At 57.6% G+C, this 16,321-nt stretch overlaps 5 protein-coding genes across 5 annotated transcripts; all 5 read right to left on the bottom strand.

Moving 5' to 3' along the window:
* Window positions 1–563: 563 nt before the first annotated feature.
* LMJF_35_4840 (conserved hypothetical protein) lies at window positions 564–1,334 on the bottom strand (the record flags this gene model as incomplete). Its single annotated transcript, XM_003722831.1, has 1 exon — window positions 564–1,334. The coding sequence occupies one exon, from the start codon at window positions 1,332–1,334 to the stop codon at window positions 564–566; it is 771 nt and encodes a 256-aa protein (XP_003722879.1).
* A 927-nt stretch (window positions 1,335–2,261) lies between these two features.
* LMJF_35_4830 (conserved hypothetical protein) lies at window positions 2,262–3,431 on the bottom strand (the record flags this gene model as incomplete). The annotated part of the gene is made up of 1 exon (XM_003722830.1): window positions 2,262–3,431. One exon carries the CDS (start codon window positions 3,429–3,431, stop codon window positions 2,262–2,264), a length of 1,170 nt encoding a protein of 389 aa, XP_003722878.1.
* Window positions 3,432–5,073: 1,642 nt separating this feature from the next.
* On the bottom strand, window positions 5,074–6,081 carry LMJF_35_4820 (conserved hypothetical protein; the record flags this gene model as incomplete). Its single annotated transcript, XM_003722829.1, has 1 exon — window positions 5,074–6,081. The coding sequence occupies one exon, from the start codon at window positions 6,079–6,081 to the stop codon at window positions 5,074–5,076; it is 1,008 nt and encodes a 335-aa protein (XP_003722877.1).
* A 2,528-nt stretch (window positions 6,082–8,609) lies between these two features.
* Window positions 8,610–9,719, bottom strand: LMJF_35_4810 (conserved hypothetical protein; the record flags this gene model as incomplete). Its single annotated transcript, XM_003722828.1, has 1 exon — window positions 8,610–9,719. The coding sequence occupies one exon, from the start codon at window positions 9,717–9,719 to the stop codon at window positions 8,610–8,612; it is 1,110 nt and encodes a 369-aa protein (XP_003722876.1).
* A 1,269-nt stretch (window positions 9,720–10,988) lies between these two features.
* Window positions 10,989–15,410, bottom strand: LMJF_35_4800 (putative AMP deaminase; the record flags this gene model as incomplete). The annotated part of the gene is made up of 1 exon (XM_003722827.1): window positions 10,989–15,410. One exon carries the CDS (start codon window positions 15,408–15,410, stop codon window positions 10,989–10,991), a length of 4,422 nt encoding a protein of 1,473 aa, XP_003722875.1.
* Between the last annotated feature and the right edge of the window lie 911 nt (window positions 15,411–16,321).

The following is a 16,321-nucleotide window of genomic DNA, read 5'->3' as shown; positions in this document are numbered from 1 at the left end:
TCGCACGCATCGTCAGCAGCAGGTGGTATGCAGGAGCGGGTGTCACATCCGTTTTTGTTTCTGCTTTCCGTGTAGTAGTGTGTGTGTGTGTGTGTGTGTGTGTGTGCTGTTGTTCTTAGCATCTCTCTTTCTATCCCTGTGTTCTTGCCATGAATAGATGTACGCACGCGCAGTGTGAGTCGCGCTATGCGCTTGGCGTTGGAATAGTAGATCACATCTACAGCCAAGGTGCCCAGACGGCGGACTCGGGTGCGTGGGAAGAGGAAGGGGTAGTCGTTGGACCCAGCAACAAAACACGGCGATCTAAGAAAAAAAGGCGCTAAGAAAGCGTGCGCAGGCGCGGCTGTCATGGGAAACATTTTCATAAACACCGCAGATGTGTTGTGTACGCGTAGAGCATTGCAAAACAGAGGAGGTGCCCAGACAGTGGTGACGAAAGAGGATAGTTTCTCAGCGACGCTTCTCCATCCTCCAGCTCGGCAACAGCAGGCAGGCAAGGAGGACACAGGCAAAAGAGTTCAACAACCACCACTGGCTAACGCGGCCTACGTTCACTGCAGCTCTCACTTGCGCGTCATCTCTTGAACTGTATTTCTATCGGCGAAGGAAGGCGAGGTGAGATGGTTCGTGATGACTTCCTTCGGCCACGAGAAGGGATTCTGTGGATTGAAAAAGACGTCGTTATTTAGGTTCAGGCGGTCTTCCAGGGCTTGGTCGCTCCATTTGCAGAGTTTATCCGCCTTGTTCTTCGAAACGTGATTTGTCGTGGAGGTTTCAAAGCCGCGGTAGTCCTCATACACGGTGACCGATCCTTTCTGCGGGTAGTCGGTCGTGTAACCGGCCACAAACTGCGCAACGTAGTCCACTTCTGCCTCACTGGGCTTCTTCTCTGCGGCGGCCTGCACGGATTCCTCTCTCGAGAGCTTGCCGCTCTTCTTGCTGTTGGCCATCACATCACGGGCCGCGCGGGCCGTGACGCACCCCATTGTGTGTGTGTATGTGCAGGAAGCAAAGCCGAGAAACAACAGAAAAAAAACACCAAAATGAAATACAGGCGACAGCGGCCTGATGGGCAGCAAAAGATGGCGAAGAAACGCCACAAAGAGAAACAACGTCTCCCAGAGGCAATGCCTGCAAATAACTGTCAAGGCCAATGCCTGAAATTGGAAGAAGTATAGCAGGAGATGCGGCAAAATGGGGTGAGAAAGAAACTCTTCCTCACAGCCCGGAGCAACCGACGCTGACAAAACTGAAAGAACTTGCGAAAGGAGACTGAAAAAAGACGACGGCTCGCAGAGGTGAGGTGGGGTGGGCGGGGTGAGCGATGCGTACATACACCTTTACATGTGTTGGGCAAACACAATACGTTTGAGTTTGCGTATATATCGTTGTTTTCTTTTTTTTGTGCGTGTTAGGTGAGCGGCGGTTCGCAATGTATCTCTCGCCTCTATTTCGTTTGCGCGCTTGTCTGTTCTTTTCTGCGTAAGTTCTCGGGGGTGGAGAACACTCGAGGGAAAAACGTGGGTGTAATGTCGAGTACAAATGCGTGCGCGCACACGCTGAAAGAGGTCACTGCGCAGACACCGAAGCGAAGCGAACAACCGCAAAAAAAAAAAAAGACGTACCGACACAAGTGAAGCAACGGCAGCGCTGGAGATGAAGACCCAGAAAAAGAGAGAGAGAGAGAGAGAGGGGGGAAGCAACGAGAATTAGAGCCCGAGTGATAGTGGGAAGCCGCAGAACGGTAGATGGCAAGACGAGTCGAGAAGGGAGGAGACGGCCGAGTGAAACGTGACGTATGCTGACCCCCACCAAGGTGAAATCGGTGAAAGAGAGGCGCACTCTCCCAGTGGCTGCCGTCTTTGCCGCCACCGAAGCCTGAAAGACTGGTGTGAAAAACGATGAGACTTAGCGGTGGCGGCATTCGCCATGATTTGATGAGGCGGCGGCATCCTGCTTATGCAGCATTTGTTTCGGCACGACTTGTAGCCTGCCCTATGTATCTTGTTGTATGGTTTCGTTTTGTGGCCAGGCTCCCCCTCCTCCCTCCCCCCCCCCACCCTTGCATTGTCCAAGATGGACGGTAACGCACTCGTTCAAGCACGCGCGCACAAGCATACGCAGCTCCGGCCGCCATGTGTGCCTCGTTACCGTTGACGAAACAGTTGCAGTGCTTGATGAACTTACAGGTGAAAGGCAAGAAAGCAGTGATACAGGGGTAGGGCACACGCAAAATCAAAACACCGCAGCGGCGGCCTCCGTCAGTGAATGTGGTTTCGATAAAAGCGGCTGAAGACGCGGTCCCCGTGCGCTTGCATCGACTGTGCAAGCGTCCGTCGCAGTGGACCGGCGCGGGTCTCCATCGCGGTTCGAATGGACGCAGGGTCGTTCGCGTGGTTGTGCATAGCGCCCCCCGGCACGTTCGACCCGCCCCCGCCGGCCGCCACGGTCTGCAGCTGGGCGTTGTCGCTTGTCAGCCACTTCCCCGGTGCGGTGAAGTCCTCGTAGTGCTTCTCATACTTGTGCTGCGCAATCTTCAGCTTCTCCATTTCGACGATGTTGCGGTAGTGGGGAAGCGCATACTGTGGTGCGAACAAAAACGCATAGCGCATCTCAAACGTCGACGCACTCGGCTGCAGCAACGACTCCTTGAAGCGGATGAACTCCTCCACGCTATATTCTGGTCGGAACCAGTACGGCTGGCGTAGCAGGTGAACACCCTGGTTGTAGTGCAGCATCTCCTGCACCACGTGCTCGCTGACGGAGTCGGCGATGCGCTCAACATGGAACCGGAATCGATTGTGGATGCCAGTGCGCAAGTCCATGCAGCAAGCCGCAGCCGCCACACCTATGTTCGGCGTCTCCTTCTTTACGGGCAGTAGCACGTGAAAGCCCTGAACGCCGTAGTCGCCGAACGGCAACAGCAAGATGTTCTGTACCGTGATGTTGTACGCTCGAAGCATGTCCGCGCATGGAACGTCGTCCTCTGTCGTCCAGTGGCTGGTGAACTTGTCCACAAGCCTGTCGCGCGGGGTGTCGAGCGGGAGCTCCGCCGCCGACAGCGTCAGCTCATGAATCGCATCCAGCACCTCATCGGCTTGCGTGGAGGCAAACGTGGGCAGATTGTACGATACCAAGCAGAACGTCTCCGGCGCGTACGACTCCAAGCAGACGAGACCATAGCTGCCAAAACCTACCTCGATGTCCAGTCGCTGCTCAAGCAGCTCCGTGGCAAGGTTGACGTCGCCGCTCGCGTCACGCAGCGCCGAGACCACGTCATCGACAGGGACTCCATAGCGGCTACACATACGGCGCACCGTGTCGGGGTTAAAGCACAGAAGTGGATGAGTTCCCAGCGGCATCAGCTCCCCAATTCGACCCGACAATGGTTGCCGTTGCAGGGGCTTGTAGAACACGACTCGGTTGTGCATGATGCCGAAAGAGTCGCCGGGAACCTTTATCTTGTCCTCGTCCCCCTCGCCTGGGGCAGTGTCGGTAGTGCGAAGTTCTCTCAGCAGCTCGCGAGGCGGCAGCTCCTGGTTGAGGTGGCGCCGTTCCGCTTCCGTGATGTCTTCTCGCACACTCCCAAAGGCGCGTCGGGCGGCGGTGCGGGGCGCGCCGGAGCAGCAACCCCACACACGCGCACTGCTTCGATGCATTTTTCTTCTGAACGGCGGGAGGTGGGAACGAAATAGGGACCAGGACAAGGACGCCGCAGGTGCGCAGGAGGCACATCGTCGCCCATACAAAGTTCAAAGAAAAGAAGATCAAACGCGTATGAGGCATGGTGGGCACAGTGGAGAGGCGAGGAGGGATGCGGAGACTGACGTACAAGCGACAAGATACGAGACTCGGTCATTCTAAAGTCCGCTGAGGGGCGTAGAGTCAGGGACGACGGAAAAGAAAACAAAAGCACGCAAGCCACATCCAGGCCCCTCCCAACGCCCACCTCCCCCGCCTTGCACAAGTGGCGAAAGCCCGTCAGCGCTGTGCCGTGCAGCACGTCCTCACCTTCTGTATGCTTCTTCGTTGAAGCGCGCGCGCAGCGAGGCTTTCTTGGACGCCGCTGGCTCGCATCTAGTCAACACATACGCCACCAACTCCCCTTCCGCTAGTGGCAACTGAAACGTGAGCACGCACTCATCCGTCCCCTCACCCAGCTGCATTGTGACGTGTGCGAGCATGTCCCTCACAGGAAGTGCACATGAAACCAAGCATGGAGACGAGAGTTGCGCAGTCGAAGAGGTCGTCAACACGCCTAGCTAGGATGTGTCTTGCCAACATAGGATACTCGCTTCCGTTTTCCGAAGCGCCACCAACCACTCCTGCAAATGGCCCTTCGACGAAAGAGATTGCGTTCGCTCTTTCAACGTGTCCATTCTCTGCCATACACGAGTCGAACTCCACTCCGCACCACCCCTGGCCTGTCACAGGCCCCATCGAGTCCTACGACGCAGCGCGGCACACGAGCCCTACAGCAGCACACCGACGCAGCCATCTGAGAGCACGGCCCCCCTGCCCCGAGCTCTACCAACCTCTCTGCCCCCCACGCACCAGCAGGCGGTGGGTGAGGGCCGGGTGACAGATGCGCTGGAGCCGCGCAGGCGCGTCTGCACTGCCGCAGGCCGCTCCGACGCAACGCCATCCAGGACCTGACACACTGCCGACATCCGTCGCGATGCAGCGCACTGGCTTTCCTACGTCGTAGGCACATGGACCCCGTCAGCACCAGAGGAGGTGGAGCTCTGCATTGGCAGGGGATAGAGGGGGGGGGGGAGGGCTGCTTGGCTTCCTCCCATACGCCCAAAGAGCTGGGGCACCGAGCTCTGTCACACCACCGCACTGCGGTGTGTTTCCCCGTCATCAGGGACCAAGACAACCGAGGCTAAAAGAGAAAGAGAAAACGGATGCTTAGGCGGGAGTGTGCAGCTTGGGCACCCGCACCACCAAGAGAAGCCGGCAACGCAACGAAAACGTGCCACTGCAACCTCTGTTCCTCCACCCCAAACATCTTTTCCGCCAACTGCGCGTAGGCGTAACAAGGGAGAGCGCAACGGTTTTTTACGTTTTTTTTTACGCGAATCCCTTGTACAACACCTTTAGCGTTGACTCCTCCACGGCAACCTCGCCGCTGGTTTCGGCACGTGTCAGTTCAAACGCTACCACGGCGCAGTTTTGCATCTTGCGCTTCTTAGAGATGTGAGTGGAATGCGGTGGGAGAAAGCGACGAAAGAAGTTGCGGAAGTATCCGCTGTGGCCCACCACGATCACCTCCTTCAGGGCAGCGTTGCTGCCTCCAGCGGCCGGGACAAGATTGGCTTCACCACTGCCGCCAAACAGGTGCATAATGAACTCATCCATGCGTTGGTAAACGTCCACGCCGGCCACTCGGTTGCCAGCGTTCAGGTAGGGGTCAAAGACGACCGCAAGCTCCAAAGGATCGGTGATGGTGCCGAGCTTACACGGCGCAATCTTCCCAGGCTCGGTCGAGAGGCTTTGGGCGTCGATGTTCTGCGACCCCTCCTGTAGCGACGAATCCATCACGATTCGCTCCTGCGTTACCGTCAGACGCGGTGACACGCCGATGAGCGCCGTCTCCATCGCGCGGCGCAGATTGCTAGACACCACCACTGACGTCGTTGGATCGAAGGAGATCTTCGTCTTGGCAGTACGCATGAAGTTGGCGAGGTCCTGCGCCTCTCTTTTGCCTTTGCTGCTCAGCGGGGAGTCGATAATGCATGAGCCAAAGGGGTTCGTGAAGAAATCAGTGAACTCCCGAGCTGCCGCCTTCGCCGCGCGCACGGGCAAGCGGAGGTTGCACGAGTTGAAGAGCGAATTCCACACGGACTGCCCGTGGCGGATGAAAATGACACGAATCACTCGCTTGCCCCCAGTGCCGTCGCCAACGGTGTTCATGCGGATGTAATTGGTGCCGCTGTACGCCTTTGGCAGATCCTCTGCCTTTACCATGAAGACAACGCCATGGGCGTACAGCTGGCACTTGGCAGCGGCCAGTTTCCCTGCTGGGGTCATCACAATAGCGATGGCCACCAGCAGGGCAACCACCATCCAGAAGAACATTAAGCCTACTTGCAGCTTGAAGGCGATAAAGACAGAAAAATACAATTCCCAATGCCGTGACCCTCAAGTGAGTGCGTGCGGTGGGGTGGGCGCGCTAAAGAGGGGACGACACCTGTATGCATCAAGCACGTACACGCAACCACGCCAACGTCGCACGTAGACGAGGTCGGTGATGCTGATGGGAGCTCATTCCCGAGGGAGGAAATAAACCAGAAAAAATGGAGCACAGAAGAAAAGCAACGAATGGAGGACATGCAGGTCGAGACTCTGAGGGCGGGTGTACCGCGCACACAGCAAGCAAGAGAGGCAAGGAGAGAGGAGAACGAGGGAGGGAACAAGGGCAGACATGTCATCAGTGCCCACACATACCAAAAACGCTACCTCTCCTCTGGAAACTAAGGGACTGCACGACGTCTTGGCCGGGGTCGCGGTGAAGAGGCCCACCGCGGACAATGACACCAGAAAGGGGTACCAGACCTAAGCAGCATCTCTTACGTATGCCTCAGATTTATGACTGCATGCATGCTCTCTCTGTCCCCCTCACGAGGATGGGGATGTGTCGCTTGACCGTGGCCGGTTTTGGTGCTCATTTTTCCTTTCCGTGACCTTCCGTGATAGTCGTGCGAAAGCAAGCGCGTCAAGGATCGACTAAGAGGGACGACATAAATAAAAAAGCAAAGTTGCGGAATCAACCGGTACTGACGCATGTACCCACGTGCACACCAACACGCGCGCATACGCGGAGAGAGAGAGAGAGAGAGAGACGAAGAACCGCGACGGTGACGAAAAATGAGGACGCACACACACACACACGAAAAAAGAAACTGAAGAGAACGGCAGCAACAGGAGGAGAGGAGTATAGAAAAAGGATGGCGCGCACAGACCAATCCTCTCAAGGAGTCGACTACCCCCAATTCACAACGTGTGCTCTCTCCCCCCCCCTCCACACAGAGAGGGGGAGAGAGGTATGCGCACGCACACGCACTGACGAAGCAGGCAAATAAAGCAACAGCACGAAAGACGTAGATGATAAACGGAAAAAACGAGTAAAGAGAAATCGCAACGAGCATAAGAAAAAAGAAAAAACAGAGAGAGATGGTGGCAGTGGCGGTGGGAGAGGGGTTTTGGAACGTGGAAGGAGCGATGTCCTTGGGCAGCATACGAAGAAAAAGAGAGATAAAGAGGTGAAGCAAAAGAAGTGCGGCCCCCCGCTCGTGTTCTACAATGAAATCTGTGAGCCGAGACTTTTCCATTTTTGTTTCCTGTCACTGCTGCTGGAGGTAGCACGGAGAGACCTCCTCTTTCTACCCCCCCCCCTCCTGTGTCGTGTTCCTCGGGCTTCACCGCCTCGCAAGAGTTGGTCTCTGCGCCTTTCTCGGGCGTAAGAACGTGTGAGGCAGCGCATACCTACTTCGCAACCGAGAATTCGCACACAAAGGACACCAACACCGTTACGCGATTCCCTAAATGCGCGCATTCGTATATGGAATCTAACGCATGTGCATCGCGGCAGCACCTCCCGTCTTTTCCGACTCCCTTGGTGCTCGCATGTACTCGCTACCATTCCATGGCGAGCGGCCCAGCAACAGATGTCGACTTCCTCACAGCACACACACACACACACACACACCGGAAGGGGCTTATCCCCCCCCCGTCCCCTTGATTGCCTGCCGCCTTCTCACTCATTCACTTCACAGTTCACACGCACGCAGATACAAAAGCACCGGACCAGGGAGATCCCTTGACGGCAGAAGCCCAAAACGGGGAGGGGGTTCAGAAAACCCGCGCCGGTCACCATCATCCTTGAATGAAGGAAGGGGGGCCACCTTCCCCTTGCTCGCGCATCCGTGAGGGGGAGGCTTGCGGCGACCGTACGCAACACCCCCCGCGACTACGCAAGATCTCAGCAGAATGCGCAAAATAGAAAGAAGCAGGAGTGGCGCGCAAAGACAACGGAAGCCACGCCTAATCAGTGAAAAGAGCCAACACGCACTCGCCACTGCACCCATGCTTTCTGCCATGCAAAAATGTTCTGGAGGGGTGGAAAAAGAGGGCAGGGTCACAAGAACGGGTCGTCCTGGACGGCGTGAGTGATGGCAGGTTCCCATCATCGTTCTTGCGTGACCTCTGAAACAGAGGCGGTGCAAGAGAAGTGCAATGCCTCGAAAACGAGGTAGGAACACATGAAAAGGAGAAGGAGGAGGAGGGGGACTAACATGGCGCAGCTGCACGATATATCGGCGAGGAGCGGCAGAAGAAATGGCGAACAGAAAGAGAGACACACACACAACGTGCATTCACAAAGCGGGCCCGTCATGCGGCTTCACGTACGCACGGACGCATGGGGGAGGGAAGAACGCCTCCTCCCGCCACCCACCCCACGACATTGACAATGAAAGAAAAGCAAAGAGTGTAAATAACAAAAGAAGAAAGCACGCACACGCACACATGCGCGACACGGCAGTGGAGTCACAGGGATTCTTGAGTGCAGCCATGGACACACACAAGCAAGCGACGAAAACCGCGTATCAAACGGCGCAGCTTTTTGCCTTCGTGTGCTTCTTGTTGAGCGTCTCTATCAGCTTTGCGGTCGGAGTGTACATGCCGCGAAGCGGCAACAGCTCACCAAGGATGAGGCAGTCCTCCAGCCAGTTCGACTGAACCAGCTGAAGCCCGGGGAGGCTGGTACTGACGAGGTGCGCTGCCTGGATCATGACCTCATCCTTCTTGTCCTCGTGAGAGTAGATGACGTGAGTCACACCACTCCGCAGCGTCGCCTCCAGCGATTCCCGCTTCTCTGCAATCTTCCCACCACATCGCTGAATGGTCATCACAACCGCCGTCTGCCCCTGCAGAGATGGCGTAAGCAGCACATTCATGCCGCTGAAAAGCGCTCGGTCCACCTTGTTGCTCGCCTGCTGCGCGGCAAGGAGCTCAATGCCGGGCTTCGTTTTGCGAGCCTCGATATTGTCGGTGTCGTCGGCGTCAGCCTCGGTTTTCACGCCGGTCGTACACGCCACCGCGGCGTCAAAGACTGACATTGCTGTGCACCGGAACGGTTCGATATCGAAGAACGGCGGAAGAGCCGCCTCTATTTCGCCTGACACCTCATACTGCCTATTCGCACCATCGGTCGCCGCGGACTTCTTGGACGCCTTGCTCTTGGAGGCGGGAAAGGAGGTGGGGATGCTGTATTCGAATTTGTTGATCTGGTAGAATGGGTGCTGGTGGTGAGGCAGGTCGGTGCCGCCCACCGTCGGGTTTGCCACGGGCAGCAAACGGGTCAGGCGGTAGAGTGAGGGATGAATCTGGCGCGACTGTAGCAGCGAGTCCAGCAGCCACGCGATCGGGACGCACGGAATGTTCAAGTGCTGCTCAAGGCAGATGCGGCACTTCTCGCTGCGCTCATAGCCGGGACGGTAGACAAGAATGCTGACTACTGCGGGGTCGAAGCTCGTGCAGCAGGTAGCGCCGTGGCGCTCTGCCATGCGCCACTCCACCGAGTGACTCGGGTGCACGATCGTGCGAGGGATGATGCCGTTGAAGTGGATTTTGTATCCAGAAAAAATCTGCGGCACCCCGCGGCGATCCATTGGCCGGGCGAACTTACACATTTGGCAGTAGGTGGCCTCCGCCATCTGCTCCACAGAGCAGTTCGAGCATGCCCATATTCCCGGCGCGGTCATTGCAGCCGCTTGCACCTCCGACGTAGTTGTGTCTCGTCTGCTCGGAGTTGGTGGACTTCACAGGAAGTCCCAAAGTCAAAAAAAAGGACCGGAAGGTGTTACAAGCAAAGATGGTGACGATGACGTGAGAGGCTCAGGCTAGAGAAACCAAGAGGAAGCACAAACTGTAGGATGACAGTGTGGCGCTACAGCAAGATGTGCGCTCACAGGTGTCGCTGGCGTTCTTATTGCGCACAAAAAAGGGGGAGAAGAAAAATGGCGTGGGAGAGGGCGAAGGGAGGAGAGGGGAGACGGGGGGAAGCGAGCTGGGCAGAAGCATGCACACAGAAGAAGAAAGCAGAAAAAAAAGAGACGCAAGTCGAGTTGGTTGATTCTTCAAGGCACTACTCTGCGCACGGGCCCTGTCACCAATGTTGTGTGAGAATAAAGGGGGAAAAGACGTAGGCAGCAAGGTTTGGGAAAGAGGGACATACCTGGAAGTTGAGCGAAAAAGGGTCGAGGTGCGATGCAGGGGTGAGATAAGGGAGAGCGTCAAGCGACGGGGAATGTGCGAGAGAAAGAGAGAGAGAGATGCAGAGAAATGTGTGGTACGAGACAGAAAGAGAGACGGAGAGAACCGTGCGAGGCTACTGCACCCTTCGCTCTGGGCATCTTCAGAGCTATCATGACCTCTCCTCCTTGTTCTCCTCCACGCCGTGTCCTGCTGCAGCGGTAACAAGAGCAACGATACCCGACCACTGGGCAAGAACGAGGGAAAGCACCGTGGTAGAGGAGAGGCAGCTGACCTAAGAGTAGAGCGAAAAGACTCGTTGGACCTTGCTAACCTGTCTTCGTTTACAACGTCTTTTTCGGCGGTTTTGGTGAGTCGGTGGCAGGGAGAAGCGACTCACACCTGGACTGCAATTAGTACAGAGAGGTGGCCATGCAGAAGAAGAAGAGACAGACGAGGAGACTCTCTCCCCCTCCTTCGCACGCACGCACGAACACGCATGGGTATGGGCAAACCCTCTCTCCTAATCGCTTTCATAGACGCCCACACGCGTCCATGGCATGTCCGCAACTGAAGAAAAGTTGAAAGGGAAGCAGACGTGGTGGCTCGCACGCGAAGGCGCTCCCTGTGATTCCAGTAATGCACATCATTGCTCAAACAAACAAAAAAGGCCACAACGGCGTGGCTGAAAGGAATCGAGACAACGTCGAAGCCGCTCCTTCGGAACCGCCTCAATATCCGGCAGGGCCCTTGACGCTTGTCGTGCTTTGGGACAGCTGCCGCACTGGCAGCGGCGGAAGTGGACGCCCACGAGAACTGCTGAAACTCGCCTGTGTGACGGAGCGCATCAGGTCTGGTGGCATCGGCTTCCAGCGCAAAAGGCGCTTCAGTGTTTCACCCTGCTGTGTAGGACACGTGGGGCTCTGTAAGACACCAGAACGATCACCATCGCCGCCGCCGACCTGCGAGCCCTGCGACTTTTCACGCACGTAGAGAGGGCCCTTGCGAGACGGCAGCTCCTTCTCCTCCTGCGCAGACTGCTCCTCGGCCTCCTGGCGGCGGATACCCATCTCCGTGATTTTCTCCAGCAGAGAGCGCTGCTGCCGTCGTAAGATGTCCACCTGAGCCCGTGTCTGCACGATCTTCGTTTTCGTGTCCTCCATCTCGCGCAGCATCACCTCCATCGCCTGATCGTGCGTGGAGAGGAGAACGTATTCACGCTGCACATCGACGATCTGGACGTCAACGGCGCGCTCCTCGGCGGCGGTCATCATGAAGCGCGATACCGGCCGTCCGCAGCACAGCTCTAGCTGCTGCAGCTCGGTGTGGTAGGTCTCAAACCTAAACGCGACACGAATGTCGGAGAGGTGCGTACGCAGCGAGTCGTTGCCCAACGAAGACGAGAGGAACCAGCGGTCACCGATTGCGTTGCATTTGAAGTTGTTGTCGAAGCCGCACTGCAGCACGGAGTTGCGAGCAATCTCACACAGGTCGTTCGCGCTGAGCCCCCACACGCGCGCAGCAATGCTGTACTCCTCGATCAGCGGCTCCTGTGTTTGGTGGAACATCATCGGATCGTCTGTGCTCAACGACACATTCAGTCCGCGGTGGAAGAAGTCGGGAAACGGATTGCTCAAAAAGTGCAAGAAAAGAGCGTTGTTACTCAGCGGCGACACGTGCAAACCAATCTGGGCGAGGTAGTAGAGATACTGCATCGGTGGATCGTTGCGCAGGTTGATGCCGTGGCAGATGCTGTTCGCGCACAGAAAGGCGCCGTAAAGGTGCACCTCAGAGCCTGACTCGCCGCAGTGCGGCCGCAGCCCAAACGTAGAGAAGCCGCGAGAGGCGCGGAACTCGTTGAGTGTGCGGATGTTGGCGTACAGGTAGTAGAGGTAGTAGTTGTACGGCGGGTTCTCGACGACCGTCCAAGCCCACGGCGAGACCGTCGTGAAGGGGAGATCGATGGTGGCCTCGTTGTCCACGGAGTCGAAGCCGCTCACGTGATTGAGAAAGTTGTGCAGCGTCGGATGCTCGCTCGGGTGCAGCGAGGCCTCCCACAAGGGCTGAAAGATATTCTGCAGATACTGACCAAAGCTGCCAATGACGTTCTGCGCGCGGAACACCTTGTACACGCGCGGCACCTGAATAATCCACTTGTTGTGCTTGTTCGCCATACCGTGCGTGGCAAACCAATGCGCCAGCTTGTCCCACTCCTTGACGTTGATGCCGTAGACAGAGAGGCGGTTCTCGGCGTAGGTGTAGCGGTCGCGCGAGTACTGCTCAAATACGTCGTGGATCAGCTCTGCAAAGTAGCGGCCGTTCATGAAGTTGTCCGTCTTCAGCAGAAGCGAGCGCAGGTCGCCGTTTTCCATCGGGTTGTACTTGCTGTTGAAGTTGTCAAAGCGCTCGAACAGCGTATGGTCGGCCTGCACGTTCAGCTGATCCACCGTCAAGTTCGGCGTGATGCCGGCCTTGGCGAAGAGCTGGCCCAGGGTGAAGATGTCGTCTCCCTTCTTCATGGCAATGTCGTCGCCGCTTTCCTTCAGCTTGGCAAGCACAAACTTCAAAATCTGCTTCGGCGTCATGCCGGCTGCCATGTGGATGTGCGTGTCAACCTTGGTGGCCTGATAGAAGTCACGGTTCGAGGACTGTCGATCCTCCGTGGTGCCGGCTTCGTTTTCGTGGTTGAGAGCCAGGTGCAGGCGGAACTTGTGATCGAGGTTCTCGAGTCGCTTGTGCGCGTACTCCTTCACCTCGGCGCTGGCGCAGATGTCCCTCAGTTCGCGCAGGTGCTTGTGGAAGTCGTCGAGCGTCGGCAGCGACCGCGGCCAGGCGTGCACGGCGCTTTTGGGGTACGCAATGAAGACCGCGTCGCTCGCCGCGTAGGTCCACTCATCCTCGTTGAAGGTCGCCGTTCGGCGCTGGAAGTCTGTCTCGACGCCGTGTCGCTGCGCCGTCTCCCACGGAGGGGGTGGGCACCAGATGTACTGGTGGCGCAGGTCGAGGGCGCGCGCGACGCGCGGTGCCGCCGTCACCGCCTTCGCGTCCTTGTGTGGTCCTTTGAGCACCGTGCGCGGGAAGCGGACGCGGCTGTCCATCACGGTATCGTACTCCACCTCCTGCACGTTGCTCAGGTGGTGCCAGCGACTGAGCCCGGCGCCGACCTCGTGAGAAGGATTCAAGTTTAGGTCACGCATCATGTTGCGTTCCAGCTGCCAGGCTTCGTCGCGGAACGCAAGCCGTGCGTTGGTGACATGGCTCAGCTCAAACTCGTTGCCCTCGACGCCCAGCTGGTATTTGTCCCCAAGCCACTGCCGCTTCACTTCAGGAGAGAAGGAGGACATGAGAACACTGTTGTGCGCGAGCTCTGTCATGTCGAGGGAGCTCAGTCGAAACATCTTCTGCGCCGTGGCGTACTCTTCGATGAGCGCGCGGGGGTTGTGATGGTAGCGCAGCGGCGACTCTGTCGATAGCGTGATGTGCAGGCAGCGATGCAAAAAGTGGGGAAGCGGGTGGTCCTTGTACGCCACAATGCCTTCCATGTGGTCGCACAGCGGCGACACAGTCAGGCCGACACGATGCAGACCGCACAGGTACTGCAGAACGGGGTAGTCGGTAATCTTGGTCGCGCGTGTGATAACGTCAGAAAGGATGTAGGCGCCGATCAGGTCGTCCATCCCGGTTGGCTTGTTGCCGGTGCAGCGCAGCTGCAATGGCTCGAGCCCCTTGCGCCGCCGCAGACTGTTCAGCACGGCGAGGTTGGCGTACAGGTAGTACATGTAGTAGAGCCCGCTCTGCTTGGCCCCAATCTTCACCTGATCTGGCGGCGGAGCCATCTCGTCAAAGTCGCGGCCGGGCCCATCCTGTGCATGCAGCATCTGCAGACCACCCACTTGCCCCAGCAGCCACGCCACGCCGGCGTTGCTCGGGTCTTCCGGAGCCAAGGTGGCCTTGAAGAGAGCGAGAAAGATGTTGTCCAGCTGGTCCTGCAGCGTTGTGCAGCTACTCACCACCTCGAATGGCGGCGACTCGGTGAAGCAGATGCTCAGGATGTACTGCACTCGCGGATGCGGGCCCTCGAGCCTACGTTGCATCAGCTCCGCCAGATAGCTCAGCTCGGAAGATTGCAGACCGTAGAGCGGCACGCTGTACTCAGCCGCCTGTGGAGTAAGTGACGGCCGCTCTGCCCTGGACACCACGCGCCGCAGCACCTTCTCGCACAGGTACCCCTGCAACTCGGTGAAGGAGAAACGCAGCTCGGCGCCGAGGGCAGCCATGCTCTCGCAATCTGCCAAGTCGATCTGGCCTTGATGAGGTGCGTCTTTCTCTGCCTGCCATCCGAGACCAGCAACGGTGAGATCATCCGCGGACCGTACGCCGTGTGCGCCGAGCAGCTCACGCAGCGTAGAGTTAGACCCGTTGCGCAGGTGCACTGCTGCCTCCGGACTGCGCCGGTACATCTCCTTCACCCCCTCGAGCAGCTCTTGCGCATCCATCGACTCGGAGAGCAGGACCGCGTTGTCTACCTTCCTGGCGGCCGAAAAGACGCCGCCGGCTTTGTGGTAATTCGCCCGCTCTTCCATCCCCGCATTAAGCAAAAAGAACATGCGGGAGCGCTCTTGCATAATGCCAAGGCGATGGTGACAGGCGTTGACGCAGCCGGCGTTGCCGACGGTGAGCCGCACCTTCTGTACGTCCGTCGCGTACTGCGACCACGTTGGTATAGGGAGAAAAAGCGACGCGTCATGGTCAGAGACCTGGTAGACGCCGTCCTTCTGCACGATTGTGATGCGGCCCGGCATCGGAGCTGACATATACGGGTTTGCCCGCTCCCGGCCGCCCACGCGAGTCTCCAGAGGCCGGTACAGTGAGCGCACGCGCAAGGCAGTCTCAATGCGGTCATGCACACGCCGCATCTCAACGCCGCCGTCGTCGCCGTCGATAACGACTTGAAACATCTCCGACGGCTCACGGGTGAGGTCCTCATGCGGGACGCCATGGCAACTGTGCAGCTGGCCTCTCTTCTCGGAAAAGGGAGCCGTAGAGGCAGAGTTTCTGTGCGGAGATGCCGGTTGCAAGAGAGCGCCATGATAAAGCTCTGGTGGCATGGGCATCGTTGCCGAGTCGCCAACATTGGATTTACTGTCCATCATAGACGACGTTATGCTGAGAGGCATGGTAACTAGGGAAGTGAAAGTAGTCGAAAATGTGAACAGGGGGTGGGGGAGAGGAAGACGCTGGAAAGAGCACGAAGCGAGAAACATAGAACACCCACACGCATGTCTCTCTCCTGCGCCCACTCGCTCTCTCTCTGGATAGTCGCTTCCGGAAGGCGCACTGATACGTGATATGTGCGTGTGCGTCGCAGCGGTGCCGGCCGATCACTACCGATCCGCTGGACGGATTATTGATGGCTGTTCTCTTGGTGCGTCGCTTTCCCTGTAAGCGCCACCTTCCGCGGCACCACTTGGGAAAGAGAGAGTGGCAGTGGCGGCGCTACGATATGTCACACAACGGAGGAGGCAAACAGGCAGTGGCAGAAAGCGGCCTTGTCGCCTGCCACCGAAAGAGTTAGCGCTAACGGAGGCGTGAGCAGATGCTGCGAGTACACTTTTCACCCTTTGTTTGTTGTGTTTTGCCGGAAAAAAGGCAGTGAGCGAGAAGCGGCAAGCGCTCGCCACAGCGGTTTGGGGCGCACGACTTTCTCCCCCTACCGTGCCGTGGGGGCTCTGCACCGCCCACGGTCGTCTTCTACATACCCGTGTCTTCTTCCATGATTTTTTTTTTCGCTTTGCAGTAGCGGAAAGACTGCTGCTGCACGCGCACAGGAAGCAATGGTTTCTCACAGACACACGCACACGCACGCTCGGGGTGAATGCGGAGTGGGATCAGATAGGGAGCAACAAATAATAACACCACATGCACATCGGCGCACATATGTAGCATGTGTGTGGCTTGAAAGCGACAGAGGGCAGGGGGGCGGAGGCGGCAAGGAACCCGAAAAGGGCTGTGAGACGTTGCGACTCCCTCTTCAGACTCTGCAACGAGGCGCATCAATCGTCCC

Source organism: Leishmania major, chromosome 35 (genome assembly GCF_000002725.2).
Source record: "Leishmania major strain Friedlin complete genome, chromosome 35".
NCBI classification, from domain to species: domain Eukaryota; phylum Euglenozoa; class Kinetoplastea; order Trypanosomatida; family Trypanosomatidae; genus Leishmania; species Leishmania major.
The sequence above is the reverse complement of the archived record's forward strand: the minus strand, read 5'-3'. Positions and strand labels throughout refer to the sequence as shown.